The 26,767-nt window shown below is 38.5% G+C and overlaps 2 protein-coding genes and 1 non-coding gene across 3 annotated transcripts in view; 1 reads left to right on the top strand and 2 right to left on the bottom strand.

Moving 5' to 3' along the window:
- LOC143890281 (Transducin/WD40 repeat-like superfamily protein) overlaps positions 1 to 14,831 on the bottom strand; it is a 33,181-nt gene extending 18,350 nt beyond the window's left edge. The window contains exons 1-11 of the mRNA XM_077394912.1: positions 14,465 to 14,831; positions 14,293 to 14,377; positions 10,027 to 10,066; positions 9,669 to 9,917; positions 8,655 to 8,754; positions 8,489 to 8,563; positions 3,056 to 3,154; positions 2,561 to 2,677; positions 2,332 to 2,447; positions 2,094 to 2,193; positions 1,260 to 1,618 (exon numbers count right to left, since the gene is read on the bottom strand). Coding sequence (XP_077251027.1) covers positions 1,260 to 1,618; positions 2,094 to 2,193; positions 2,332 to 2,447; positions 2,561 to 2,677; positions 3,056 to 3,154; positions 8,489 to 8,563; positions 8,655 to 8,754; positions 9,669 to 9,917; positions 10,027 to 10,066; positions 14,293 to 14,377; positions 14,465 to 14,596 — 1,472 coding nt within the window. The 5' untranslated portion in view covers positions 14,597 to 14,831. The remainder of the gene's footprint in view (positions 1 to 1,259; positions 1,619 to 2,093; positions 2,194 to 2,331; positions 2,448 to 2,560; positions 2,678 to 3,055; positions 3,155 to 8,488; positions 8,564 to 8,654; positions 8,755 to 9,668; positions 9,918 to 10,026; positions 10,067 to 14,292; positions 14,378 to 14,464) is intronic.
- A 2,922-nt stretch (positions 14,832 to 17,753) lies between these two features.
- On the top strand, positions 17,754 to 17,913 carry LOC143891491 (U1 spliceosomal RNA). Its single transcript, XR_013255372.1, has one exon. It is a non-coding gene; the product is annotated as a U1 spliceosomal RNA (small nuclear RNA).
- Positions 17,914 to 22,493: 4,580 nt separating this feature from the next.
- LOC143889256 (protein GIGAS CELL1-like) lies at positions 22,494 to 24,052 on the bottom strand. The gene is made up of 3 exons (XM_077393431.1): positions 23,978 to 24,052; positions 23,638 to 23,862; positions 22,494 to 23,244 (listed from the first exon to the last, which is right to left on the bottom strand). The coding sequence occupies exons 2-3, from the start codon at positions 23,851 to 23,853 to the stop codon at positions 22,834 to 22,836; spliced, it is 627 nt and encodes a 208-aa protein (XP_077249546.1). The 5' UTR covers positions 23,854 to 23,862; positions 23,978 to 24,052; the 3' UTR covers positions 22,494 to 22,833.
- Positions 24,053 to 26,767: the final 2,715 nt, after the last annotated feature.

Below are 26,767 nucleotides of genomic sequence, written 5' to 3'. Positions count from 1 at the left end.
CCTGCCATTTGTGGAGGGAAAAAATGGGCAAAAACATGGATACACAGTGTCTGTCCATTTTCCCCTCCACCTTTGATTGGGTTAGGATGATCCTATTGATCTGATTTTTGGTACACACCCTATCGATGGAAGGGCCTTCCAAATGAATGCTTTGGATCACCCCAAAAATGTGGGGCCGCATGTGTTTGTGAACTCCTGCTCAGATAAGCTTACCTGAGCAGCTGCTCTCTCTCTCTCTCACCCACACACACAGCTGCTCTCTCACTCACTCACTCAACACACGCGCGCACGCGCGCACACACACACACATTACCATTCTAAAGAAACCTACCACTAAAACCACAAAAAATCTATTACTAAAATCACACGAAGTACTCGCCAATTGAACCTTTTTATATTTCAGTATACATAAAAAAAGAAATTTATGGAATTTCAAGAGCTTTCCTCCTTGCATGTATAATTAAGAGATGTCGTTTAATAAGAGATTAAAAGGAGTGGCCAACTAGCCACAAACTAAACCATAATAGATATTCTATGCAGAGGTTATCAACATCCTGCTCAGCCTTCTCTCCTTCAAATATGGGTACACTCAGTTTTAGGACATGCATTCACAAATTGAAACACAAACTTCAACAACCCAATCTATCACATCCAGCCTAAGGAGAAATTCAGGAGCAGACATTTGTAATAAAATCACAAGTGAATTCACTCCAAACTCAGAAGTTTAAAAGAAGAGATAACTTGAACACCAGTTAAACTCCAAAGCACGCACTCGAACCATTTGGCTCTAAAATTACAACTCAATTCAACTCAACTCAACTAAGCCTTTGTCCCAAACTAGTTGGAGTCGGCATTTGGCTCTAAAATTACAAAAATAAAAATAAAACAGAAACCAATACTATGTTTCCGGTGTTTTTCATATTGGAAGGTAGAACATTCAAATTTCAGTTTATTCCAATCATTAGAAGGAAAAAAATTCAATTTCATTCCATTAACATTAGATTGCTAGATCTGCATCTAGCGATCAAGTATGTTCGCTGTGAATAGAACAGTAAAAAAGTGAGCTATCTCTTTTAAGATACAATTTAAAGTATGCAGAGGCTCTACAAAGAAAGAAAAAAGTCCCTATAGTTTAGATTACAAACTACCCAACTAATATCACTCAGAAACTCTACTAAGAAAGAAAAAAAAGTGACAGTTGTAATTATGAATCAGACATTCAACATATAGAACAAGTAAACTAAGAAATAGCAACTTACTTTCCAGAACTGCTAACAGAAAGAACTGAATATGAGTCATGCGGAACAGGTGTACTCATGTGCCTCTTAATCTGCTTGACATGTAATGGTTCAACATTATCTGCCCTGGACCTTCCTGTTTCTAATATGGAGCCAGTTATTCCAAGAGATGGATTAGCTACATTAGACAACTGAAAGTTCAATAATTTCAGTTCCCTTTCGACTATATAGACAGCAGAATGCTCTCTGCCTCCAGGTGGCGTAGGTAGAGGAGCCACGGCTGGAAGAGATCTTGCATCAAACTCACTGAGAATAATGCCAATATTGGTGCCCGTAGCAACAAGGTGTGGCTGTAAAGGATGTGCAATCATGCAGTAAACCTACAATAAGAACTCGAGATCATCAGGTTTGAGGAGATCTAGGGGAAAAAAGGGGAAAAAAAAAAAGTCTCCACAACAAACAAAAAAAGCACAATTTTGACAACACAGCATCTATACAAAACCCTAAAACATTTAGTTTTGTATGCATCAGATATAAACATGATCGTACAGGCTGGCAGAAAATAGTTCTGACACGATAGAAATATAAGAACATCTGAAAGTAAGCATTAAACATTGAAACGTTTCAAGCCCATATCGCAAACATGCTCAGAACAGTTTGAGTATAATAAAGAATATATGCATGTGCAAACTGAATTTGCATAATCAAAGGAAAGCTGGAGAACTGTTTAGATGATTGATAATGTTATAAGCTGCTATCACTAGACACCATGTAGTTCTCAAGAAACATCCAAAATCCTGTGATATTGGAGATTTGCGATATTGTTCCAAATAAAAGGTCAATAAATAGGCATACCCTAAGTTTCTTGTTAGGTGCAAGAACTTGTGGAGGAATAAGTGAAGACAGCTCACACAATGGTCTTGTTAGTGCTGAATATGTTGGGTGCTCAATAGCCCTGCAAATTGCCAGAAACTGATTAGCCACCAACTTGAGCAAAAGAAAACTATATTTTGAAATATGAAATTGTTATAAAAATTATTCCCTATTGAACTTAGTGCAAATAATTTTCACCCAAGGGAAAAGGTATGCATACCAAATATGAGAATCCTTGACACAAGTTAGAATATCAAGGTTTGGAGCTCGAGGATGGCACCAAGATGCCACACTATGGCAAGCAAGCTTAGGAACAGGTTTAATACGCCTCAACTCCTGAATGAGAAAAATATAGAACACAAGTCAAAGACTATTACTACATCCCTTCCAGAGATAGAAAGCACTTCTAGGTCAAAATAAAAATAGGAAATACATAAAATGTGTAGCACCTTAAATGAAATTGTGTCCCAAATAGCTAGCGTCTTATCCGCGCCAATTGTAATCAGCTGTGGAGGACCTCCCAATACCCTAGAAAGTTCAACAGCCACAACCCCGCCATCGTGTGCCTTGAAGAAGTGTCACCAGAAAGGTATGTAAGGTTTTAACAGTGCTTTCCAATTCATGAACCTGTGTCTGGTTTTAAAAATGCTTTCCAACTTATGAACTTGAACCTAAAATGCATTTAAAGTATTGCAACCTGGCATATAAGGACAGGTAGTAAACTTCCTGTTGAACCAACAAGTCAAATTTATGGCTTTAGAACTTGTAGTAATGAGGAACAAGATCTCTGTGCAAGCAATAAAGCTGCAACTGACCAGTCCCGTAAATTGGGGAAGAAGATACAGTCCCAACAAAATCTTTAGGACAAAAAGAAAAAGGAAAAAAGAGAAATAAAATGCTAAAACAGTTGTCCCATAAAAATTGTCAAAAGCAGAAACGACTACCTTCAAGCTCAGCTTGGGTACAAGCTCGTGAGAATCTTGAGCATGGTCTGCACTCCAGAGTATAAGTAAACCATCACTGGCTCCGGAAACTAGAAGTGCCTGAAATAAACAGAAAAACATTACACAACAAACTTAAAAACCTAAAAGTAGACTAAATCAAAATTAAATTTTTTTAGGAAATGACAATTTTATTAAGAGCAAGAGGAATGATATGGCAAAAGCGTTTTTAATGAGAATATGGATATGTTGACACATGTACATTGTAGGAAAATAAGAACAAACACTCCAGATTTAGCATTATGAACATAATCACATTTATGGCTTAATAGTATCATCGGCAAACTTTATTGTCACGGTTCCTGGTCAATATAAAGATAGCTTCCTTGATCAGAGACGATAAAATGAATAGTTGGAAACAGCAAACATAAAAAACAAAAAGAAAGGTTGACACAAATAATCAAATGGAGATGCCTCAGTAAGAGTAGAGAACCCCAAAAGCACCAATAATCATCGAGAACTAAGAGAACTAAACTTCAATAGTTCTCAACTTCAATAGCAGAAATATATTAACAGCATTTGCAAGAAAGGGGCAAAATAACCTTTGAATTTTTCAATTTGAGAAATGTCTTTACAAGCACATTTTTCTAGTTGAGAAACATATACAAACAGATAATGCATGCATAGATAACCTCGCTATAATGCAGTGAGGCATTCATGTATGTGGTGTGCATCTGATTGATTTGAGCTAAATGATCTGGTGGAGCTCAAATGCATTTGCGATTATTAAATGAGGACAGTTGTGTATATGAATTTTTATTTCCATTCATTTAGAGACTCCTGGTTGTATGGTTAGGAGTATCTTGTCAGGATGGTTTTTAGCCCATAGAAGATCGAAAGAGAGCCTTACTAGACGAACCATCCAGATCGAAAGGTAGGGTTCAAATCCTCTCACTGGATCATTAGGCAATTCAGATTTTTTTAAGGTATTCTAGATTTATGACCCACAGAAAGGTACAGCCTCAATGCCATGTGGCAGACACTCATTTCAAACATGCATCAACCGTTGAGGCGTGCCAAGGCTTAAGAGCAACACGCTTCTTTGAATTTTTTGTTGGAGGCACAAGCTTCTCGATACGATCAAAGAGAAGCAAAGACCTCTCCATTAGGACTTGATTTTTTTCCTTCTTGTAACTTCCACCTATTCTAATCATTAAGATATGACATAGTTGCGGGGGAAATTTGGGTGCTTGGAAATTCGAGAGTCTTTGAGGATTTTCCTTCTTGTAACACCATTGCTCTCTTTGCTTGGAAGATAGGGAATCTATTGACCATCTTTTTATTCATTGCAAGGTAGCGAGAGAAATTTGGGGGCTTATATTGAAAAGGTTAGATATTTGTTGGGTTTTCCCAAAATCGGTTTCTGAATTAATGAAGGGTTGGGATTTTGTTCCCTGGAAAAAGAAAGGAAAGGTTTTATGGAAGTTTTGCCTCTTAGCTCTGTGGTGGGTTATATGGAAAGAAAGAAATTCGAGAGTCTTTGAGGGAGTGGCAAAGTCATCTTATTGGCTCTTCATGAAAATTATTGCCTTGGCTATTTTTTGGGCGAAAAGTCTCCCGATATTCAGATTTGTTTCAGCCTTTGATATAATAGGGTGATAGTGGAAGGTGATTCCTCCAATGTTATTTGTTGGCTTTCGGGGAGAGTGGTTCCCCCTTGGAGATTCCTTAGCTACTTTGAGGAGATCTCTGATCTTACCTCGGACTCTTCTATTGTGTTTAAGCCTTAGGAGATCAGCTAACGGTGATGTTGACTCCCTTGCTAGATCAGGGGTTCATAGATTGGGGTTGGAGTGGTTTGACTTTCTCCCTCCGTGAGCTGTTTTGTTTTGTTGTTTTCTTTGTAATCCTTTGTATTCCTTGAGGACCATCTTGGTTCTCTTTTTCAATATGTTGCCATTTTAAAAAAAATAGTTGCGGGGAAAATGCCAAATTTTTTGAAGTCTAAGTGGCTCAGCATTCACCTTGCACCTTGCACCTTGCAAATGATAAGAGAGATCGGATGGCAGGTCTTCTAGAGTGGTCTGTGGATCATTTCCTGACCTCTTTACCCGGGCCTTCCTCTCGGTGAGAGAACTTAAAAAAAGGCTTGGGACTCGATAGTGGAAAGGGTGGAAAGGAGATTATCTACTCGGAAGCAGAACCTGGTGCCATTAGGGGGGCGAATCATTCTTGTCAAAAATGCGCTTGCAAATATTCCCATTTATCATTTATCTTTGTTGGGATGTCTCATTACTGTGATCAAGGCATCAAGCGAATAGAGAAGATTCACAGAAACTTTTTCTGAGGTGGCACAAATGAAAAGAAGATTCATATTGTTTGTTGGGAGGAAGTATGCAGACAGATTAAGTATGGCAGATTGGGAATCCAAAACTTAAGACTCGTCAATAATGTTTTTGCTTGGTAAGTGGTTGTCGAGGTATGCAGATGATAGCATTAGCTTTGGACTAAAGTAATTGAAAGTGCGGGGTTTACCCTGAGAAATGGATCTCTAATGATAAGAATACAAGCAGCAGATTGACTTTGTAGAGACACATATTGAGGCATAAACAAAAGTTCCTCGAAGGTACTAGATTTAGAGTTTATAAAGGGGACAAAGTTAGGTGTTGGCTGGACAAATGGTGAGCAGGGATTACCCCGAAGGTTTTGTTCCCTTGGCATGGTCTCCAATAAGGAAGTCTTTGTTCATGAATGTGTTGCGAGGGTGGAGGGTTGTATCTCTTGGAAGGTTAACTTCAGGCGAAATTTTTTTGATAGGAGGTCGACAGAATTGCCCGACTTCTCCATATTCTTGATTCCATCTACATTGGCAAGGTTGGCAAAGATAAAAGGGTTTGGATCGGGAGCACATCTGGCACTTTCATCAGAGTCCTTTTATCTCTGTATTGCTTCTAGCAAGCTTTCTTCTCACTTGTCCAGAGTCTCGAGTATCCTGGTTCCACCTAGAGTGTGTGTTCTCGGGTGGACTACTTCCAAAACAAGATTCTGACGGTTGACCATTTGCGCAACTGAAAGATCCCAATCATCGACCACTGTGTTCTTTGTGTGGAGGCCAATGAAATAGGCGACCACTTGCTCTTTCACTGTAGGTATGGTAGAGAGGTGTGGTGCCGCATTCTCAAAAATTTCGAGATGTCGTGGGGTTTTCCTCGTCATTTGCCTGACCTAGTGGATAGTTGGTACTTTGTGCCCTGGCCTACTAAAGGGAGCATTCTTTGAAGGGTTGCGCTGATAGCAGCAATTTGGGTTCTTTGAAAGAAGAGGAATGCTCAGATCTTCCAAATGGTGTGGAAGGCTCACTTTACTAAAAAAAAAAGCATCTCAATCATTATTTCTTGGGTGCAGATGCTCCCTTGCTTCAAGCTTTTCTCTAGCTCTGACATCAATAGGTGTTGGAAGGAGATGTGCTCTAGCTCGGAGAGAGTGGAGTTCGTATCTCCTAGATGGACACCCCCTAATCTTAGCTGGCTGAAGTTAAAGTGTTAAACATTGACAGTTCTAGCCTTGGTAACCTTAGGCCGGTAGCGTAGGAGGGTTTCTAAGAGATGAGGAAGGACTGACTAGTGAGCTTTTTCAGGACCCATTTGGGTTAAGGACTCTAATGAGGAGGCGGAAGTGAGAATGATGATGCACGGAATCAAGATTGTTGACAGAATTGATTTTGGACAGTCGTATTGCATTGTAGAGGGAGATTCCCTCAATGTTATTAGATGGATAGTCAGAAGCTGGCCTCACCCATGGATGTTTGCGGAGTTGATGGATGAGATCCAGGATCAGGTGGATGGGGCACTTGGTCGATCATGTTTGACGATCGGCTAATAGCGAGGTTGAGCGGCTTGCTAGATGAACTTGGAGATATTGTACTATCTTCCCCCTTAATCTCCCGTCTGTTGTTGTTCTTTTTGTTTTGTTGCTTTTCCTTGTCTCTCTGACCAACTCGGTCCCGGGGTTTTCCCCTTTCTTTTTAATAATATTTGCGCCATTTCAAAACAAAAAAAAAAAAAAGAAGAAGAAGAAGCCATGCTAACAGTTTAGAGAGGGTGTCTAGAAATTATGGTAGCAAATGCTGGATCTTTATTTGAGATCTAGAGAGCATTGGAGTTTTTCATTTAGAGTTTAATGCATCAGTATTTTGTAGTGCTCCACAACCAATGAACGGAGTCATAATTTATAAGTTTTAGGTGATTAATTTGTTGAGATCTACTTTTTTGGATGGTCGACATCCTATTGAATGAACCCGATAATGCAATAGTGAGTAGGAAATCCCTTTCTTCACTATTTTAAGTTCCATCTTTTGAGTCTCTTCCATATTATTCGATTATTATCAACTTTTTTGTGCTGTTTTGAGCATTGAAGAGAGCATTAGTGTGGTAGAAGCAAGTCTTACGTGAAAAGATGATCGGCGCTGACTAGTGTGAATGTTTTGTTACATTTATTTGTGAAATATATCTAGTAACAATTACTATGTACTTATGTAGTATACTAGTATGTACAAATATAGTTGTATACAGCATTAAGATGAACTGATGAGTTTTGCTTGGAAAATGAATCAAGCTTTTTCTCGAATTTTTATATTATTTTGAAAGTTTTCTGTTTTACTTCTTCAAGTTTTCAACTTTTAATTCAAAAAATTTAAGTCAGAAAATTCATGAGGCAGACACCTGATTCTCCCAAGAAAGCTGAAGAAATCGCCCCAGCTTTTTTACTTGAAAAACACCCTTATAAACGCATAATAACCAGTAGACGTGCATATTTTGAACCAACTAGAAGACTTTGCCAGATAAAAAACATAGATGCTAATTGGGAAGCTATATGTTTTCTCCGAAAACTGGAAATCTCATAAACTGTTTAGAATTATTTCTCAAATTGCCAATACCTGACCAGCAATTTAAAAATATAATGCTTCAGTGGAAGTATCATATAGGTCTAAAGGCCAGTCCCACGGCTAAAATTCCAACCTCAACGCTCCTCCAAAAAATTATTGATAAATATTTCATAAAATGTAGATAAATGAACTCTTGTAAAAATAATTTCCATGAAAAGCAATCGTTAATCATTTACCAAAGTTGTGGCTTAGTCTGTGCATTAAGACAACCTGAAATAACCAAAAGGCCCTCCAAGATGAACCAATAATCAAATTTTAAGCTTCACCAGACACATACAAGACCATTACAACATATGAAGACACATGGATAACTTTCCAAAGCCCCAATGAAATACAAGGAGAGATATGTATGCAAAAAGACTTAAAAGTTGACCAGAGTGTAATCTAAATAACAACGTTCTTTAATCTAAAAAAATTGAAGCAACACGGCCATGCATACTACCACAGGTGGAAACTCCATAACCTCAGTGTGACAGAACCACATAAATTACCTCGCCAGAAGGAGCCATGAATGTCATCAAGCAAGATATTGATCCTTTATGGCCACCAGTATACCTTCGAACAAGCTGTGGATTACAATTGTCAGATATCATATTCACATGCTTATGAATAACAGTTAGAATGACACTTCAAAAGTCAATATGAAACCCTTTGGACCTTCCATGTTATCATTGAGAGAACTCTAATTACGCCATCAGATCCACCAAAGGCAACAAGAGGGCCATCACCAGCAGCAGATCTGGAAAGAAACTCCATACTGTAAAAGCAAGAAGACAATGTTATAGGTAGTTAATAAACTACCACAGAATGAAACATCAGTTGTGCATCAGATCTAAATAACCAATTCAAGAAGAAGGGGAAAAGGCACCCTCATGAATGCGTAAGAAATGGCATGGATAGAATGTTTGTTTGGAACGGGTGATTTGGTCTAGTCTCATTAATTCAGGCAAAAATCATCTGTAACCTTTTCCGTAGTTAAGTGGGTAAAGGGCCAAAAGTCAGTGATGTAGGTAGGCTGTAACAGAAACAAATCGGGGAACTATATACCTGGGTCGCACAGGCCTCCGCCTTGATCTTCTAAGTGTAAAGGGATCTCCAAGAGATGAAAGAGTGATAGGTAAAAGGGCCATTTCAGCCACAAGAAAGGGGATGGAGTGAGGGAGAATCTAATTTGTGCTGAGAATAGATTGACATCAAACCGCCTAAGTAAACTTTCAAAGGGTGCTCAAGTGAAGACCATATCCTATTTTTTAACTAACATGGAGAAAAGACGATCCAACAGCACCGCCCTCAGAATTGATTAGTTGATTCCCTTCACTAGTAGGCTAGTAGCCAAGTCTCAACCAAAGGATGCCAACACCAAAAGTAAAGTAAGACATCAAATAGAAACAACTAGAGATACAATTTCACAGCAAAAATGATATCCTTGAAAACATCAACAACAGCTAGTCAATATACTTCTCCTAGATCTTCTCAAAGAACATTTCCAGTAAATTACAATGTTCCCGCATACCTTTATCTTATTCGTGGTATCATTTTTTTTTCAAATTGTTAACTAAACACATTGTGCGCTATATTGAAATAGTCTAGTCTAAATAGATGCAGTGATAGCTTTTAAAACATGATTTTCCACGCTCCATTGAGAAAATATTAGATGGAGTAAGGACTTACCAGAGAAGAGACCGGTTGTCAAGCTCTTGCTTCGGCACATCACGTCCGCGCATTGTTACCAAGTCCAGAAATATGGCTTTGTTCTCACAGCAAATGACAAGAAAATGCCTTCCTCTACTGGATGGAGCAAGAGAAGTAAAAGCAGATGACTGTTGAGTGGCTGCAGATGGAGCCTCAGCAGCTGCAGAGCGATTACGCCAAAGTTGCCAAAAGCGCACATCATCATCATAGAAGCTGACCTGCTTAACACTTGAGGAACCATTTCCCACCCATAGCAGGGTTCATTTTCAACACAAGGTGACAAAGCCAGCAAAGTTTACAGGAAAAGCAGATGAAATTGAGCAACCAGATCCATTACCTCCCTCCCCGCATAGCCTCTGTGGGTTTTCCTTTTGGCTCTGGCAACCACATAAAAGGGAGAAAAATCAGGACACAAATTTGCCTTTCTTTTCAGAAAAGTCGAACAGACGAAAATATTTTGGATTTAGTAAAATAAGCCTTTTCTAGTTACTCTGAAGAAATTACAGTTTAGATCATTATGTTTCAAAATATTTTTCCCTTTGAAAAGAACAATGTTTTTAAACAGAATTTTTTTTTTGAAAATGTTTTTAAACAGAATTACCAACTCTTTTCGCACAAAGATCCTTAATTGTGATTTATTTTTTTTTGAACTGGGGGATCCTTAATTATGATAATTGACTTTGAACAAAAGAACAGTTGTCAAGGAAGACTGATGTGAACATTGGATGATGACTGTAGAAAAATAAGTGGGCTCGTCATTCTAAAATCATAGGTTGCCAATATGTATGTTCATTTTTTTCGTTGGTTTATACTTGTAAAGGGGTATTTTTGGGATTTTCTTACGTATTTTTGTTCAAATCACTTAAGTGGGGCCCACTTTGGGTTTTTGCACCTTGCACAATTTACAAAAAGTGTTCGTGCATTGGGTTTTCCAACAGCAGAAATACCATTCACCCCCCTTTCCCTTCTACTCTCTTTTCTCTTCTCTTCATCTCTTCTCATCTCGATCCCACTTTTTTCTTTCATGCATCCCTTGGTTGTTTCATACCCTACCATGGGGTCGATTATAACAAAGACCAAAAGTACATAGATGTACGCATGCTAACAAATATCGGTCAACACATGTGAGTTTCGGCCGGCATATGTTGACATCGGTCTTCACTTACACAAAATTCACAAGAGATTTTGTTCCAATATGTTGACTGATATATTGGTTATGTCGGTAGCATGTCGGCTTCGTTTCAGTAATGCCAACTGAAAGGTTAAGATAGAATTATATATTTTAGAAGATTTTGGAAGAGATATTGACATTTTGACTGAAATGCCTAAAAAACCTGGTTTTCGACTCCAAACATCAAGGATGCATTTTTTATTTTTTAATTCTTTCTACAGTTAACTTGCATTAGTCGTTTTTCATGGATTTAATTCTTTAATGTAGGAAAAATATATTTTCAAAAAAATTACCAAATATGCACGTTAGGTTCTACATTTTTATGATTTATTTTAATTACTTTTCTTTAAAATCCTTTAAAATAGGGGAATTAATTAATTGATAGTGTTAAAATATTAAAAAATAAAAAAATAACATTTAAAAAAAAGGATTAAAAAATAATAAATTATTTTTAAAAATTATAAAAAAACAAGACAGAGTATATGGAGTGCAACTTTAGTAATGTAAGGAGACGGGGCAACGATGTAGTAAATATGACTGGACAGGAGGTATCTAAGAGGGATATCTTTTGCTATCTTGGTTCAATCCTACATAAGGAAGGAGAGATTGAAGAGGATGTTAACCACATAATAAGAGAAGGTTGGTTGAAGTGGAAGCATGCTTCAGGAGTTCTGTGAGATCGTAAAATACCTACCAAGTTGAAGGGAAAGTTTTATAAGACAGCTGTGAGGCCAGCCATGCTGTACGGCTCAGAATGTTGAGCCACCAAGAAGCAGCATGTGCATAAGATGAGTGTAGTGGGGATCCGAAATTCCGAATGTTTAGATGGATATGCGGCCACACAAGATTAGATCGAATTAAAAATGAAGTCATTTGTAAAAAAAGTGGGGGCGGCACCAATTGAGGAGAAGATGAGAGAGCACCACTTAAGATGGTCTGGGCATATCCAACGTAGGCCTTTGGATGCTCCAGTGAGAAGAGGTGACTCGTGCCAAGTTGATGGAGTAAAAAGAGGTAGGGCAGACCGAAAACAAGTTCGGTAGAAACAGTGAGGAAAGACTTGAGGGCTAGGAATATAACAGAGAACATGACCTTTGATAGAATAGAATGGAAGAAAATGATCCATGTAGACGAACCCAACTAGTGTCAGGAATAGACTTAGTCAATTTGAGCCGGGTAGATCCTTTCACCTTCTTCATGAAAATTTTCTAAAGGATTCATTAGCCGACCCCAACTAGTTTGGGACAAAGGCTTAGTTAAGTTGAGTATAAAAAATATATAATGAACAGTCTCTCTGCAAAGCAAGGGTAAGGCTGCGTACATCTAGCCCTCCCTAGACCCCGCAATGGCGGGAGCCTCGTGCACTGGGCCGCCCTTTATAAAAAAAATATAACGAACAATGAAATTATATAAATAGCACAATTTCATACTATCATATAGTTATATATTATATTTCACAATGTTATAACTATTTTTGTATTTTTTGCTATTCTAAACATGTGCAACCGCATGTTTAGATTTGATAGGCTTTTTGATGAATTGTTCGACAGGATTGCCTCATCTCCCGTAGTATTTAAACATGTGAGAAGATCCGCTACCAAAGAGTCTTTAGCGCTTTATGATTCTCTTCCTCCATGAGTTATTGTAATTGGGGGCCCTAGCCTCCTTTTTGTACTTTGACCATCTCGGTCTCTTCTTAATAAATTTTTGGCTACGGTTCCAAAAAAAAAAAACATGCGCAACGCTGCAGGCCTGCAACTGCATGTCACTAGGTCAATACTGTTGAACTATTATGGATGGTTACCTTGTTCATGCGATGGTTTTTAAGTGTGTATTTGTTCATATTCTAGTATTTATTGAAGATTCATCTTAAATTTACATCATTTGCACATGTTTTCATACACTTTTGATCTATAACAATCAAAATACAGAGAGCAATGGCAGAAAAACTAAGGGCAACCCATCCATTATTTTTCTTCGTGCAGGTGCCCTAGGGCATTTTTCTAGCACATCACATGGCTTGGTCATAGCTAAAGTCATCCACTCAATCTAAGAAATCAGCCCAAACTTCTCATATGCTTATTAGACTAGTTTCTAAAGGGTGGGGCTGATGCTTAACACCTGACTCCATAATCGGATACAGAACCCATTACCTAGAATGCGGAACGGATGAGTAACATGGGTCCAAGGTGCTAACCTAGGTAGCAACTCCAAATCAAGTTCCAAGGAATAAGGGTCCATCCCCTTTCAAATGAACAAGATATTACACCCCTCAGCACGTGAGAAGCACACGGCGTGTGTTGAGTGTCTGTGTGTGTGTGTGGAGTGGGGGTGGGAGGGGGGGGGTGTTCCATCCCCTTTCGTGTCTCACTTTTCTGCATGAAAAGTAACACATTACAGGCAACCTCTTTTTCTGCATTTCTTTTGGCAACATGTTGCTTTCAACATGCGGAACTGGGGCGGGAAAGTGGAAAGTGTTATGGTACATACACTCAGCAACTCTTGGATTGAGTTTAAGTTTATTATACACCTTCCCAACAACTTCAAATAGTTTCCAAATGACTACATAATATCATTTGATACAGTTAGTTGATCAATCTGATCAATCAAAAGACATTGTGTTCAGGCCCAGAAGCGCTAATCCAGGGCCAAAAACAAGTAGCTCACCTTATTTATTCCAGAAATTTGCTTGATATCTACTAGTGGATTTTTCATGAGATCCAGTAAGTTGTTGAGTACATAAACCCATTTTATTGTCATCAGAGCCATTATTGCCTTATTGGTAACTGCTAGTTTATTACTCACAATGGCATCCTAGCACTAATTAGTGGATCCTTATCGTGGTTGATGGTGAATATAACATTTACCCTGAGAAAGGGTAATGAAACTTTTCCCTTATTGGTGCAGTTCTCCTCAAGCAACCTAAATTGATATTAGTGGGTAAGTACTTGGGCACTAGATGGTCAAAAGTCTCAAGTGATAATCAACTAAACTTTGTGGGTAATTAATTCTTATGTGATTCTGAACCTCTTTACTTAAAATTCATGCAGTCGTGGAGTAAAATCACAATCTCTCCAATCGTAATAACAACAATTAGACCTTCTTCAAGTTTAGGAAATCACAATCTCCAACACAGTGCACTCAACAATCTAAACTAACCCTATATCTTAGGTTTTACAATGCTTAAGAGAGATACTGACTAGAGTAATTTCTACAAAATGTGAGTATTCAAACCCTAAATACGAGGAAAAGACTGACAAAAAATGAAAACAAAAAATCTTAGGGCATGCATTTTAGTTAATTGTAATAAAAAAATACCTATGAGAGTAATTCCAACATTAAAGCTTCAGAAAATCAACAGATCTCGAACAATCAAATCTAGAATTTCGATCTCCACAAAAATTCAATCTAAATAGAAAACATTCTGTTTACCAGTTTCGCCCTCCGCGAGCTTCTCCAACTTCGCTCCAACCAAACGCCTCTGATCTACACCCCCAGCTTTTAGCTCGTAAATTACCTAGGGCAAAAAAACAATTTCACCACAAAAAACAGAGAAAACAAAAATCCAATCAAGGGGAAAGAAAAAACCCTAAAAAATAAAAACCTGGCGATGCTCCCAATTCCAGACCGAAACGTGATCCGATGCGTCCGCCGTTACAAGCCATGGATGTGTCGGATGAAGCTGAATCTTCACGATCTTGTCGTTCGATGGACGAAAAGCCCTCAATCGCAACATTTTTTCGGCGATCCGATCAAACTATCGATCGAAAATAGTTTTTTTTTAAATCTGAATTATTTTTCCAAGGAAAGGATTCTAGATCTCCGAGCTCTCCTTCAGATTTAAAGGAAATAGAGCCATAACTGCCATTAATGAAGATCGGAGATTTTCAGGAAGCTGGAGCTCCCTTTTTCAGTTTTGAAACCAAGGTTTTATTCAAAAGGAAAAGGGGCATCGAGACCTACCAGTGTTTTTCAACTGATCCACCTTAATAACCCGCTTTCCTTTTCAGAATTGACCAAAATGCCCATAGAAGCGAAAATTAATATCCTATAGTCGCGTTTTCAGAATGAGGGTATTATGGACACTAAAAAGGGTTGTTTCGAATTTAGACTTCAGAGGCCGCAATAGACGAACTGGAGACGATACGAAGACACGCTCGTGTCAGGGTTGTGCCCTTCTAGTATTTGCTTAGTCAACTGAAATTGATGTATGTGTGTTAGTTTATCAGATAAACAGTGGTATTTTTGTGAAAAATTGGTCCTATTGGATCTGATGATCCGAACAGTCCATCAGATGCTAACAAGAACGTGTACAGTGGATTTGGGAGTAGGGCCCATCTCAGAACAGCTTGTTTCCAACAGAGGTTTTAAACCAAGGCTTGTCATGATGAAATCTAACAAAATTTATGGTTTTACTGATTTTAAAGTCTAATTAGGGGGAATTTGGATTTTGAATGGTCTATTAGGCCACGTTTGGATACCTCATGTTTTTGTATTTGTAAATGGTTTTGAGTTTTGGATACAAGATACATCAATCATCTTCATGCTCATGTTGTACGAGAGAGAGGAAGGGACGTCTTGTCACTGTTACAGCAAGGTCGAGGAGCAACGAGGGTGAAGGTACTTGCAACAAATATGGATTTCCAAATAATGTCTTGCAGAACAGATTTGAAATCAGATAGCTAATTTAGAAATTTAAGGATTTGATCCAGATCCAATTCTCAACTGCCAAATGTGAGATATCCAAATCTAAATCTTGTGGGTATCCAAACGTGGCTTTACTCTATTTTCGGGAATATAATGCTTGCATTACCTGGTTTAGATTTTGGCATTCCTTACTTTCAGCCTTTTAACTTGATCAGACATTGAGAAAAGTGTAGAGAGGACGGTGCCAATATTGAAACTAGAGAGACATTTCAAAAAAAATATTAAAACAAGATGCAAATAAAAAGGACCCATTTTTTACTCAATTATTAGAGTTACTTGGTTACTTGTGACAGTCTATCATCTTCAATTTACCATGGTTGGGCTTTACATTTTAACTTTATGTATCGGTACGGGTCTCGAGGAAAAATGACAACCAATGAGAGAATAGAAAAACAGCGGTTGTAAAAATCAGCTTCCTTTGCTAGAACAATAGATTAATAGACACCGCCACATAGGCCTTATTGGCAAATAATGTTGGGATTTGCTAGGCAATTTTGTGGAAAGTTGTTTCGTGGCTAGCTTTTGCTAGAGAGAACAGCGTGAAATGGCTTTCCGTGAAATTGCCTGGTAGATTATTAGAAGAAATTTCATTTGCAAATAATGATTAGAGGAGCGCTTCTTTAGATATTGTGCTCTTATTGGCTGATGAGAAACTAGATATCCCATCCTAGAAGATCGGGGATACCAATATTTCCAAGAGTAAAAAGCTGGAAACCGAAAGTACCACCGGAAATGGTACCGAACAAATGGGTTCTGGCCATAATATCACAAGTGACGTGTGCCAGCCTTAGATTTAGGAAAATCAAGAAAAACAGATTTTTTTTTGTGTATATTCTCATTGCAGGTCCCTTGTTAGGTGGTACTCTCGGTCTCCATATCATTTTCCTATTTCAAAAGATAGACTAGAGTTACCACTTAGGATAGGGGCTTGCAAGCAAAAATGCCTTTGTAAGATAATTGATTCAAAACCGGAGGACACGGTAAGGTTCATTAATTCAAGGGGTTGGGCCTCTATCTAACTGGTTAATGCTTTGTTATTTGACTTCGAGGTCAAAGAAAATGTGCTCTGTCCTTCACCCATACAAAATACAGCATATCTATGGATTTCCAATTACTTATTTCCATAGCATATCTGAAAATCTGATTTTTTTTCACTGTCATTTGCTGATTTGGAAATCCAAAGATTTCGTCCGGATCCAAATCACAACGCAAAAAAGGCTGCAAATGTGAGAAATCCAAATCAAAATCTTCTCGGCATCCATACAGGCCCAAAGGGAGAACTCATATAAAGTTATAACATGAGAGATGTTGCTATCATAATTTCTATTCTAATCATATTTTCCTGATCTACAGCCGATGGAATATGTCTACATAAGTAGAAATCTGGATGTATAGTTCTACTTCTATTAATAAAATCGAGACTCATATCCTTACGTTGATTTCACACAGATTCATAATCACTCCAACTTTCGTACGAATTCAAAATAAAATAATTCTAACAAGTACCCAGAAAATGCATAAAAAAAAGATATCAATCACTCAAATGCTTGTCCATCTAAAATAAAATAATTCTAACATAGGATGATGCAAAATTGCAAACGGTCCATTAGATGGGCCGGGCCATAGCCTAAATAGGTTGTGCCCCAAAAAACATTTTCATATGTTCATCTTAACCCTCCGATCTGAAAGTTAGAGTGTTGATCCTAATCCTCTATTAGATCGTAGGGTTAGGATCAACCTATGAAAATAATTTTAGAGACACAACCTATTTTGGCTGTGGCTCATCTAATAGACGGTTTGGATCATCCTATGGTGCAGGCCATACTGTACTTTTAATAAAGTGAGGAGTGGCCTTATAAAATACAGTAGTGCTGATAACATTTCTCTTTATTATTTAAGGGAAATGATATATTCGTCATAATTTCTTCCGTGGGCCACCCCATTTATTATAAATAGTAGTCATAAATACACTAAAATGTGGTGGCCCTGAGAAGAAAAAGCGTCACATGTATCACTTTCCTTTTATTAAAACTTAAAAGATATCGTTTCCGCTTGTGAGTTGTGGCGTACTGAGCGTGAAGCGCCCAAGAGACTCGAAGAGGCGGATGATAGTCCCACATCGGACGTAGTGAAGAACCGAAGAGAAGCAGGTCTCTATAAAAGAAATGAAACGAAGACGGTAGAGCATACTTACCTGGACGGGGTCTATCGGTGATCAAATAGGCCGATTGCCTAGGGCTGCTGCCTCCATTGCACTTTGGAGGAGAGCCGTCCTACCATCTCCCCAAGTGGGAGAGTGGACGTCATAATTTGTGTTAGAGAGGGTACGCGTTCGCGCGGCCCTCGCCAATTCTAGTAAAATTTTTCTCCCTTTTCATCTTATGCTGTTGTAATTTGAAGAAAAATGGTAAGTTTGTATCTTGTTTTCTTTATGTATTTAAAGAAACCTAGGTGTTTTTACCTGAAAGTGACTTTGAAATCTAGGTATTTCTTTATGAAAGTGACTTGACTGCATGTTACAAGTTCCACGGAAAAGGATGTTACTAGCTTGTAAGTCGATAGTAAAAAGCAAAAGGATCAAGTTAATGTTGACTAAAATTATGGGGAATGATATTATCCCCCCCCCCTAAACAGATAAAATCCACCCCTTTAATGGTTTATGTGAGAATGGTTCACTACTGCTTGAGGATAAATTCACCCACTTTAATGTTTTACTTTGACGACTTAATGTTTTTCTTTGCCTTTAAAACTTAACGAATAACAACGTTAAGGGGGGGGGGGGGGGGATTTTATCAGTCAGAGGGGGGAATATCATTCCCAAAAATTATTTGAATTTCATGAACATTCTTGCAGAGAAGAATTTTGGTTTTAAAACCAAAAGGCCAATGCACATCTTGTACCAAGGGGGAATTCATGTCCACTTCTAAATCATTCGTGGCTCGACAATTACGTTTAACATCTCTCTAAAGATTAAGGCAACCAAAGGGGCGAAACAACAAGCAATCTATCAAACTGTTTTGGAATTTACTTGGGTCCTTTGTTACTTTTATGAAGCAAGGTTTAAAAAAACTATTGCATCAAATTTATTGGAGTAATGATCCATGAAACAAAAATTTCGTAAGTTGTTTCAATTTATTATTTAAAATCAATTCTGGTGCAAACCCAGAGGTTCGTGCAATGGAACTTACGAGCTTAATGGGTCCATCAATGTTGTCTGTTAGGCATCTTTAGGTCTTTAATTTTCCCATAGATTATTTTGGTGTCAATTGCTTAGTATTGTGTCATTCTTTTTTTCCAATTAGGTATTGGATAGGGCTGACACAACCTCACACCCTACTTCGTTGTACATTTGGATACAATTGCTCAATTGTGTTTTTTCATGGATATTGGATACAATGGCTCCATCATTTATGTCTCTAAACTAGTAATCTTCGAGGAACACTTGTTCATTTCTGCTGACTTCACATGAGGAAGCTCGGTACTTATCTAGATAAGCATGGAAACCAACCCCATAGAAAATCAACCAATAAGGAAAAACTCCCGCAACGGCAAATCTCCTAAATTGTCTTGGGCTCCTCTATAAATAGACCCCCACGCTCAAAGGTACGCATAGCCTACTATTCAGAAGCATTGTAATTCTTTCACTAATGCTTGGATTTCCTACTTGTGTGCCGATTTCTGACTTGAGCTCAGAGTGGTCTCCCGGATTCCAAACTCCACGACCCCTAACGCGTGTTCTTTGAGAGCAGGACGAGCACATATCGAAGCTCTACCAAAGCACATCTACACGGAGCAGATCTTGGCATCACCCATACCAATCCGCCCTATTCTAGCTTATAGCCAGGGTATGAATATGTCGAATGATCCTTTTACACATCATCATCAAACACTTTCTTCCATCATCATAAAAAACTTTCCTCCCTCAGTAACTAATCAGACACAACACAACAAAGAACGGTATTGACTAATGGGATTCCACACAACCGATAGGTGTTGATGAAGAACAACTTGCCTCTACTTAGTCTGATTCTGGGGCCTTTGCACCATCACCTATACCTGCTTCAGTCATCCATGAGTCATCCATGATTCCTCTTTAATAGAGACTTCTCAAAGTCCAATGCATACCATAATACCCTCCATCCCACCTCCACCTTTGCCACCACCACCTACTAAAGATCTCATCACATGCTAACTCGCTGCAAAGATGGTATTAACAAACCAAAGATGTTCCATGATTGTTGTGTTACAAGTAAACCTCCCTTACTCGAATGTTATCATTCAACATATGCCCTTGCCACTGAACCTTCTTGCTTTACGTAAGACAACAAAGGTCCTAACTGGAGACCAGTAATGGCAGAAGCATTAAATGCCTTGTTCAGAAATGGGTATAAAAGAACAAGCTGCAAGGAAATGGGTTATTTGACCACTTCAAGATCTGTCTCGTAGCCAAAGGATACAACAAGCAAGCTGGACTTGACTATGAAGAAACTATCAGCACACTGAACTGACCATCACCCACCTGGTTGTCATTGTTGCTGTTACTTTCAAGTGGCCACTTCATTGTTTAGATGTATATAATGTATTCCCAAATAGTGCTCGACGGGCACATCTTCAAGCACAACCCTCATATATTAGGTGACGAAAAATGTCCACAGCATGTCTGTTATCTGGAGAAGGCATTATATGGGCTGAAACAAGCCCTAAGGCCACGGGTTCCACCATTTGAGCACAGCTCTAATATGTATTGGCTTCTTCGGGTCTCGTTCTGATTCATCAATGCTTATCAAGTAGACCAAGTTTATGATTCTAGTTATTCTTATCTACATTAGCAAGATTAATAGTAACAGAAAATAGATCTAACGAAGTTAAATCTCTTATTTCTTAACTTGGGATTGAGATCTGTTAGGGACCCGGGGCCAACTAATTTCATCCTTGGAGTTAGAAGCCCAATGAACTGCAGATGGTCTTTACCTGGCTCAAACCAAATACATCTGCCTACTCAAGCGTACTCATATAGATGATGCCAAGGCTTGTTCCACTCCAATGGTTGTCAATTCTAAGCTTGTGGATGCCCTTCGCTGTCTCACACTAGCAAGACCGGGCATTGGTATCTTTGTTAAGAAGGACTGTCCAACATACACACCTCCTACAGAAGAGTATTGGACTGTTGTTAAGAGAATCCTTGGGTATCTCAAGCATACTTTTCAATTCAACATTCTTCTTCAAACCCTTGCCTCTATAGTGGTCAGTGCATATGTGAATAATGAGTTAGTGTGGGTGCCCAGATGACTGCTTTCTCTATAGTGGTCAGTGCATATGTGAATAATGAGTTAGTGTGGGTGCCCAGATGACTGCAAATCTACAGGTGGCTACTATGTCTACATTGGTCTGAATCTGCCCTCATGGAGCTCTAGAATTCAACTGACAGTCGCCCAATATAGCACCAATTCAGAATATAAGTACATTGGAAATGCTATCGCTAAACTTCTTTGGCTACAATACATCTTAATTGATCCTGGAATTTGATAACCCACCAATCATTTGGTGTATGCTTTCATGCCTGTACAGAATATGTTGAAATAGATTACAACTTCATACAGGATTGGATTGCAGAAGGCTTTTAGATGTAACTCAACTAAGCCTTCGTCCCAAACTAGTTGGGGTCGGCTACAAAAGGCTTTTAGATGTAGGATATATATCTGCATAAATGATCAATTTGCCGACATTATGACCAAACCTCTCACAGGTCAGCATTTCAGAATGTTGCTACATGAGCTCATTGCTGTTGATTGTCTGTTTCGCTTAAGGGGGTGTATTAGATGTCAGCATTATCTCTAATTCTCTTATTAATGCTATGATGTAATCTTCAAAGATAATAAAGCTCAACGCACATGCTGTTGCTTATCTTACAGTAACAGACTTCATATTATTGCCAATAGAAAACCATGTCCTTACTCCATGTTACAGCGAGAAAACTTTCTACAAATCTTTGTTTTCTACGGAGATGTCGAGATGACTACAGACTATAAGTGAAAAGGTTGCATGGCTTTCATTTTTTTTGAATGGTGGTTGCATGGCTTTCATGCAGTATAGATTAAATCACCTAAACTTTATTCAAAGAATTTGAGTTCAATGATTAAGACTCTAGTTCCATAATTTAAGCCTGACAATCTTGATTTCTTGTAATCCAAACTAAGGCAACACTACTGATAATGAACTTGAAGTGACTGAGTACATACTTTGCCATTGACCTAAGGAAACTGCAAAAAATGGGGCTAAATTTGGAATAATAGAACAAAGATCAAAACTGTCAATGGGACTAATGGTCAAGGATATGACATAACCAAGAAAGCCAGAACTAAAAGTAGGCATTCTATAGAGATGATTCCAAGGTCTGTATTGTCACTGTAATCACATTTCTAACTTCTACCAAGTGATTTTCATCAATAATCAGTTAGCATAAGGAAAACAACTAACATCAAATATGACCACAGATTTATAAAGCATAATTCAAAGAATTCTCATATGAAAGGCCGATGTGCAGCAACAAGTTACTCCAAAAGCTTAATCCATTAGAGTTGGTATTATTTAAACATTTATGCTTCAACACCCCCCACCCCTTCTCTCGCATGCGGTCCCGCTTTTGTGGGTTCGCCGTACATGTTGCACATGTGGCACCTTTTTTAATTTAGCAGTACATATGGATTTTTAATATGAAGGAGTTGCAGGGTTTAGAACCCAGGACATGGAGTGAGGAAATAGATTTGATACCATGTGAAAAAACCAACTACTCCAAAAGCTTAAGTTGTTAGAGTTGGTCTTATTTAATCATTTACACTTCAACAGGCTATATAACACAAAAAACATTAAAATGAAACAAACAGGAAATAGAAACCATCAAAACACATAAATGCTTCTGCAATAAAAAGTTTCTTGCTACTCACCACCAAATGTAGGAACAAATTCACTGATTCATGATTGCATTTGGGCAGAAAATATATACAATGGTCCTTCTCCAGTAACAAACTAGGGTCGGAAAATGGGTACAATGTTACAGAAAAAGCTAATTCTACACCAAAAGATCAGAAAGAAAAGAAAACAACAGTAGCATCATATACAACATGATTTTTTTGTTGGGAGGTAAAAAGAAACATTACCAATTTTGTGAGCAATTTTGGTTAAAAAAATGTCATCAGAAGATGAATCTCATCCATCAATCCCTACTCTTTCAACCGAATCGCCATCCGAAACGAACTGTTTCAATCATCATCGCATTGACATCAACGCGCTCCTCTCAGACTTCTTCTTTGCAGGCATCTGGGCCATTCCACTCTGTGAATTTACCCTCACAACCAATTCAATGTCATCAAAATTCAACAATTTCTTCTCATCAGGAGTAATGTTCAAGTCAGGGACACCCACAACATTAGATGAAGATGGGCTTTCAATTGGGTTTTCTGCAGGCTCTGAGAAACTTTTAATCGAATCCACGGGATTTGCAGAACAATCCGAAATATCAGAAAATGGGCTTTCAGTGACTGTTATTTGTTCTGAAATGCTTGGTTCATGTGTTGGAGGGCTAGTGATTGAAGGGGGCGGAGGGGAAATCTCGATTTCTTGGTTCCTTCGTCGAAGTTCAGCAGCGCCTCTTAGGTGAGCCCTTCTCCTTTCCAATGCCTAACATATTAAAGCAGATTAATTTTTTTAGTATTACATTTAAACAGAGACAGATTAATATCAGATCCCTTATCAAGAATTGAAGAAAGAACACAGAAAACAAATTCCACTCACATAGGGTGATGAAGGGAATCAATCAACATAGAGATCAAATGAGAAATGCATTCTTAGATCAGAAAGAAACACAAAATTATTTTCATGAATCGAAAAATACACATCTGATTTTACATTAAAATATATCAGAAGATCTGATCATTGTATTACTTGGATGATAGGATTAACCAACTAGGATTGATTTGATACGGATACTAATCAAGATTAGGCTAATCTTTAATTATTATTTTTTCCCAACATAGCATATGGATCAAAGAAAAAGAAATTCAAAAGATTTACCTTAACAATGCTGGTAATGTCGCGGAGGGGCGTTCTTGGGTACCAAGAAGGCAAAGGGCCTTTCCTTCGACGTATAGACCTCGAACCCTCAGGCGGAATATTCTCTTTATCGTCAGATCGGAACATATTCCTTTCATGGCAATTTCTCGGTCCCCTTCGAATCCCAAAACCCAAACCTAAATCCCCACTCGATCGTCTGTCTCTTGCCTCTGGCATGGTCTTAACCTGAAAAAAGAAATGTCACATTTTAAGGGTTTACGTAGAGGAAAAAATGTTCATACAAAGAAAAAAAGATAATGTTATCTGAAGGTGAATAGAGGGGAGAATGGTTTTTTCTGACCTTTGGATTGCTGAAAAAAGCCTTTGACGTTCTTCTCTGGGGCAGTTTGGAAAGGATGTTATGTTCCTGGGTCTGATGTTATGACAAGTTCGGAAAATTCGAATTTGACAGGGCGGGATTTAACCAGAGATTAGAATTCAAACCGTGGTTGGGCGGTCACTGACTCAAGTGGTTAGAGAAGTACGAAACTACCCCTAAAACACGTCTTAAAATTTTTAGGTGGCAATGCTATGTTTTAATAATTGCATAAAAGTCTGCTTGTCTTTTCTGTTTTAATTGGCTTCAGAGAGAGCTTTTGGGAACAGTAATAACCATTGAATTAGTGCAATTATTATAAGGAGATGATTTTTTCGCCTCTATTAGGATAATGCACCCCACTTTTAATGTGAATTGTGGGCCGAATAAATCATCGCCCTTATTATATAGTAGTGCGATATCAGCAGCCAATGTTTGGTAGTAGATATTTGGTTAAAGAGTTTAACTATGCTTTGGGTCCTACAAGGGAATGTATATGCCGTTTAATTTTATTTATTATTTTTTTTTTGAAAATGAAATATGCCGTTTAATCTTAGGGCGATGATATTTTCACCCCTGCATTACCCATGCACCCCTCTTATAACCTGATTTGATGTGAACAGGGGACAACTTTTAACGCTTTTTGACGTCAAATCAGGTTATAAGGGGGGCACATGCGTAATGCAAGGGGGCGTGAAAATATCATCGCCCTTAATCTTATACAACTTAAGTTGGGTTTTACCCTAACTGCACGACCTAACCCGAAAATACCCTGGGTCAGGTTCATAAATCACGTGTCTTGGGTTGGGCCGGTTTTTAGGTTGAGAAACCTGACCAAATATGTGTAATGCGTCCAGAGGGAAAAAAACAAGAAGCCCAGCTCAACGGCCCTCCACTTCTCCCTCCTTCAAAGACAAGGTTTGATTGCTTGAGGCAGGACAAAATAAAGTAGATCTCGATCAAAGGCAAAGCCTATCATAAAATGAGGCCCATTAAAAAGAATTGTAGTAAACACAAAGAGAAACAAGGAAAGAATAATCAATCCTCAAATATAGGCATAGCAACATGGGGTAATTCTGGAGATGGTAAAGCGGTCCTTATTACGAGAAATTATATGGTGGCCGCCCTTTACATATAAAGGGTGGAGAGAGAACAAATCAGCCACGTTGATTTTTTTTAAAGGCACAAGTCAATAAAAGGAGTTTGACCTGGATCAAAAATCAAGGGGGGAGGGGGGTTCTCTCTCTACCCTTGTCGTTTGACGGTCGGCCACCATATAAAAACTCCCTTCTTATAGGCACAGGTAGTGATCACACAAAATATGAGTGGGTTCTTGAGTCACGTTGTTCCTATCACATGTGTCCCAATAAGTACTGGATTGTCACCTAAAAGACAATTGATGATGATACTATTTTCTTTTTTTCTTTTTCTTTTTTGATACGTAAGCTGGGTCGAATCCCGGACCTCTTGGTTGAGGAACACATCCTTTTACGATTGAGCTAGAGGCTCAAACCCATGATGATATCTTGATAGGGAATACCATGCCATGCAAGCAGGGGTGGAGGCACATATAGCTTGGGGGTGGCCATGCCGCCCCCCCCTCCCCCTGCGACTTCAAAATCCTTTTTTTCTTTTTCTTTTGTAACGTAAGCTGGAAGTTAAATCTGCAACCTTAGTAAGCTGGCCCCCCAATGACCAATGCACGCAATGTGTAAATTAGCTGCCCCCCCCCCCCCAGGTAAGCTGGAAGTTAAATCTGCAACCTTAGTAAGCTGGCCCCCCAATGACCAATGCAGGCAATGTGTAAATTAGTCCCCCCCCCCCCCCCCCCCCCCCCCACCTCTCTTAATGTAAATTCCTGGCTCTGCCCCTGCATGCAAGACTGTTAGGTTAGGAATGGTCAGAATTTGCATCAAGAATCTCAAACTGTATATGACTAAATCTAGGTATTGTAAACTGTAAATAGTCCCTCATTTCCATCCCTAACGTTAACAGATGTTCTGTGTGTTCTATATGTGAAAAAGGAAGTCATCTAGTTGTGACCAAGGTTTTAAATTTTGGTTTAGGGGGTAATTTCGGACTTAGCCGAAACCGAAATTTCAGAATTTCAGCCGAAACCCTGAAAATTCGGCTGAAGTTCGGTAAAGAGACGAAATGTCGATTTTTAGGCCAAATAAAAAAATAATATATTTTTTCAAATTTCGGCTAAATTTCCGAAATCTCAATAGAAATTTGGTGTGTTTTGCAATTTCGGTTTCGGAACGTTTCGGTTTCAGCCTTGACCGAAATCCGGATTTCGGACGAAATTTAAAACCTTGGTTGTGACTTTAATAAGTGTAAGTACGCAACTCAACAAAATTAGTAATGAACACCATCACAAATTGCGTAGTTGTGTCATCATTTGAGGATCATGATTCTAATTAAACACGGATATGGCATTTAAGGATGGGTCATATTATTCACAATTCAATGCGGATATGGCATTTAAGGATGGGTCATATTAGTCACAAAATTACCGTATGATCGAGTGAGACATATGGAGCAACATGAAACATGATTTGCTCAATGAAGACAAGACTAGGAAGCTAGACTTCTATGAGTACTCTGTGTTTGGAAAAATAATGCATTGTAAAGTTCAGTACGGCTAAGCAACATGAGAAGGACGAGAAATTATATGATGCCCGACCGTCAAGTCACGTAAAATCATATACGAGGGCGTCATTTCTTTAGAGAACATAAATTTTACTCTGAATCCAATGTACATGATGGCAAAGC

This window comes from Tasmannia lanceolata, unplaced genomic scaffold (assembly GCF_043159265.1).
Source record: "Tasmannia lanceolata isolate RefF3 unplaced genomic scaffold, GAP_Taslan_0.1 ptg000013l, whole genome shotgun sequence".
NCBI lineage: Eukaryota > Viridiplantae > Streptophyta > Magnoliopsida > Canellales > Winteraceae > Tasmannia > Tasmannia lanceolata.
Note: the sequence above shows the minus strand (reverse complement) of the source record. Positions and strands in the feature narration are given on the sequence as shown.

Bases quoted from the DNA above. Each gene is read 5' to 3' on its own strand.
- LOC143889256 (XM_077393431.1), bottom strand. From the start codon at position 23,853: ATGCCAGAGGCAAGAGACAGACGATCGAGTGGGGATTTAGGTTTGGGT. The intron at 23,245-23,637 runs GTAAATCTTTTG...TTAATATGTTAG, and splicing joins ACATTACCAGCATTGTTAAG to GCATTGGAAAGGAGAAGGGC.